General features: G+C 44.2%; 1 protein-coding gene across 1 annotated transcript; it reads right to left on the bottom strand.

Moving 5' to 3' along the window:
• Positions 1 to 292: 292 nt before the first annotated feature.
• On the bottom strand, positions 293 to 3277 carry LOC149583932 (uncharacterized). The gene is made up of 5 exons (XM_089863951.1): positions 2452 to 3277; positions 2079 to 2384; positions 1560 to 1871; positions 932 to 1495; positions 293 to 879 (listed from the first exon to the last, which is right to left on the bottom strand). The coding sequence occupies exons 1-5, from the start codon at positions 3275 to 3277 to the stop codon at positions 293 to 295; spliced, it is 2595 nt and encodes an 864-aa protein (XP_089720077.1).
• Between the last annotated feature and the right edge of the window lie 609 nt (positions 3278 to 3886).

Below are 3886 nucleotides of genomic sequence, written 5' to 3'. Positions count from 1 at the left end.
TAGTTGCCACCTGGAGAGGCGATTGATCTTTTCCCCGGTTAGATCAGGTTCAGGAATAGCAGTTATGGGTCCTCCAATTAAAAAATGTCCAGGTGTTAAAGCAGTGAGGTCGTTGGGATCGGTGCTTATGGCTGTTAAAGGACGGGAGTTTAAGCAAGCTTCGATTTGACAAAGGAGAGTTTGCATTTCTTCGTAAGTTAAATTTGCGTTGCCAACTACTCTCTTCAGATATTATTTCACGGATTTTACGCGAGCTTCCCATAAGCCTCCCATATGTGGTGCTGCTGGCGGGTTAAAATGCCATGATATTCCTTCGTCGGCTAGCCACCCTAAGACTTGGTTTCTGGTGTGGCGTTTTTGCGATGACTTTCAAAAACTCACGCATTTCTCGATCAGCTCCTATGAAATTTGTTCCACAGTCGCTGTACATGCTCTGGCATTTTCCTCTTCGAGCGACAAAGCGTTTGAGTGCGGCCAAGAATGCTGCTGTGGTCATATCACTTACAAGTTCTAAGTGCATGGCTCGAGTCGTGAAACAAACGAACACAGCTAGATAAGCCTTGTACATCTTGTGTATGCGGCCCTTTATGACGCGAAGAAGAAATGGTCCAGCGTAGTCCACCTCACATTGCAGGAATGATCTGGCTTTATTTACTTTCGCTGAGGGTAAATCGCCCATCATTTGTTGGACAGTCATAGCTTTTTGACGAGTGTAGCGAATGCATTTCTTCATTTGATATCTTACTGCATCCCTGATGCCAATGATCCAAAACCTCTGTTGAAGGTTTGCTACGATAAGTTGTGATCCACCATGGAAGCTTTTCGTGTGCTCATAGTTTATTAGGAGATCCATTAAACGACTTTTTCGCGGAATAATTGCTGGATATGTCTGGCTCAAGGGTAAATTCGCGTTTCGCAAACGACCACCAACTCTTAGGACGCCATGTCGACCCACGAACGGTTGGAGTGGCAACAGTTTGCTTTTTGGTGAAATGGGAATTCCCTTTCAGCTGATTAATCTCCTTGGGGTAGTGTTCGGACTGTACTACCTTGACCCAGTGATAAAGTGCATCATCCAATTCTTTGGCTGACAATGGCCCCTTTGTCCAAGCATCTTTTCTTGGTTGTTTGAAATTGTATATCATCCTGAAGATTATGGCTGTGACTCGGATTAGTGTTCTTAGAGAAGAATAGGGAAAGAGTAATGTGCCTTCGGATTGGTATCTAGCCATGTAGACCTTGACAATTCTTTCCTCAACGAGACAGTATTCGGATTCTTCCATCAGCTGTTCAGGTTCCCTTGAAGTATCATGCGAAAGCCATTCTGGCCCATGCCACCATAGAGAAAAATTGCCCTCGGGCTGACATTCCCCTCGATGCGCAATCAGCTGGATTTGCGTTGCCAGCCACGTGTCACCATTGTGCGTTTGGAAGGGTTTCTTGAACTTCGGCGACACGATTGGCGACAAAAGTTTTCCATCTGTGTGGAGGTGCTCTTAGCCATGAGAGAACGTTGTTTGAATCTGACCAGCAAACAATTGTAACAATGTCTGTTGTACTTGGAAGTGCCTCTTGGATCAATTTTACCAATCTCGCGAGTAAAAGGGCGGCGCAGAGTTCGAGCCTCTGTACGTTTACAGTTTTTGTCGGAGCGACTTTTGTTTTTGATGCGATAAGTTCCACTCTTATCTCGCCAGACGAACTCAGAGTTTGCATGTATACAGCTGCGGCGAATCCTTTCTCCGAAGCATCACAAAATCCCTGTAGACTGCGGCTCTTCAGCTCTCTTTGAGATACATAGCGAGGTATCCGTATCGTTTCAATAGATGGCAAATCGTTGCGGAAAGTTTGCCAACGATAGACGAACGACTCTGGTAACGGGTCATCTCAGTCTTGTTGCTGTTTCCAAAGATCTTGGATAAATATCTTTGCTCGTTAGATGACTGGAGAAAGTAATCCCAAAGGATCAAAGATTTTTGCAGTATCGGATAGGACCGTTCTTTTGGTGATGGTACTGCGATATGATAGTGACGTGACTACATATGAGAAGTCATCTGTCCCCGGTGTCCAAGGCAAACCTAGTGTGGTAACTGAAGCCTTGTTGTCAAACAATATTGGTATTGGAATTTCTTGTTTGTCAGGAGAAATGGATTCGAGTAGAGCTGGTTCATTTGATACCCATTTTCGAATATCAAATCCCGCGCTGGCTGCAGCGTTCAACAATTCCTTTTGTATTTGCAACGCTTCTTCGATGTTGTTGGCGCCCGAGAGCAAATCATCCTTCGAAAAGTCTTTTGCTAGTTTTTCTGACGCTCTAGGAAAGCTTTCTTTGACCAGAAGAGCTAGCTGTTGAAGAACATTAGTGGCAAGATACGAAGCTGATCCTGTACCGTAAGTAACCGTTAAGAGTTTATAGTCTTGCAAAGGTTCAGTTGGACTTGGCCGCCAGACTATTCTTTGGAAGTTTGTGTTCTTCGGGATGGACCCATATTTGGCGGTACATTTTAGCAATATCAGCTTTCATTGCAATAGCGTGAACGCGGAAGCGAATAAGGATGTTTACTAGGTCGTCTTGTAGTTTGGGACCGACTAATAAAATATCATTGAGAGATATGCCATTTGATGATTTGGCTGACGCATCGAATACGACCCGTGTTTTAGTTGAGCTACTTTTCTCATTTTGAACTGCGAAATGAGGTGAATAGTAGTTGTGTGCTGCTGATTCGACATCCATGAGTTGCATGTGACCCAGCTGGACGTATTCATTCATAAAGTTCTTGTAGGCTTCGTAAGCCCTTGGATTGCTTTGTAATCGACGTTCTACGTGATGAAAGCGACGCATGGCTATCTTCCAAGACTCCCCTAGGGTGTTGGGTTCGGCCTTGAAAGGAAGTCGAACCATGTATCTTCCAGTTTCATCCCGATAATGAGTTTCAGAGAAATGTATCTCGCATTGTTTTTCTTCGGGGAGCAGTACCTTTCGTGTGGGCAGCTCTTCTAATTCCCAGAATGTTCTGACTTGTTCGTCAATTGTGCAGTGATGAATTTGTATTTCTGGTCTAGGATTGTCAGTTTTGAATGGGCCAGAAATAGTCCATCCGAATATACTATTGACAGCGCTTGGCATGTTGCTTGGACCCTTGCACTGTCCATCGATAATTATGTCTAAGTACACGTCTGCACCCAGTAAGATATCCACCTCCTGGGGAGTGTAGAATTGGGGATCGGCTAACTGAAGTCCCTTGAAATGAATAAAGGAGCTAGGATCCACTTCCATGCTTGGAATGTTCTTCGTTAGCTTCTTTAGTACTAACGCCTCTACTTTTAGTAAAGCCTTTTTTTCCCGAGTAGAAGAAAGTTCTAATTCAACTATTCCGCGAGATGACCCTCGGACTGAAGCTCCAATGCCCCCAATTGAAACGTCAATGTTTGTTATCGTTATTTGCAATCGTTTGGCTCATTTTTCAGTGATGAAGCTTGCCTCTGAGGCTGAATCCAGCAAAGCTCTAGCTGGATGAAATACTTCTTTGAAGTCCTTGACCAGAACCATTGCGGTTGACAGAAGAACTTGAGAGTTACTCTTTTCTCCCCTTGAGATATGGGAAATAACTTCGGGTTCGATGTGTGCATCAGTTTTCGCTTCCGTTTTTGTTTCTGCGTGAAGCAACGTATTATGTCTGCTGGTACATAAATTGCAGTGACCTGATTTGCAATCTGGACTTGAGTGGTCACGCCGCAAGCAATTGAAACACAAGGATTTCTTTTTTACTAGGTCCCAACGTTCGTTGACTGACACTTTGGCAAAAGTTGAGCATTTGTAAATGCTATGCTCTGCTTTACATATGGGACAGTTTGCTCTAGTGGTCCCTACATGGGTTAGTACTGA

This window comes from Phalangium opilio, unplaced genomic scaffold (genome assembly GCF_054372755.1).
Source record: "Phalangium opilio isolate 3A_F unplaced genomic scaffold, DU_Popi_V2 ptg001304l_1, whole genome shotgun sequence".
In the NCBI taxonomy this organism is placed as follows: domain Eukaryota; kingdom Metazoa; phylum Arthropoda; class Arachnida; order Opiliones; family Phalangiidae; genus Phalangium; species Phalangium opilio.
This window is presented reverse-complemented; position numbering and strand designations above follow the sequence as displayed.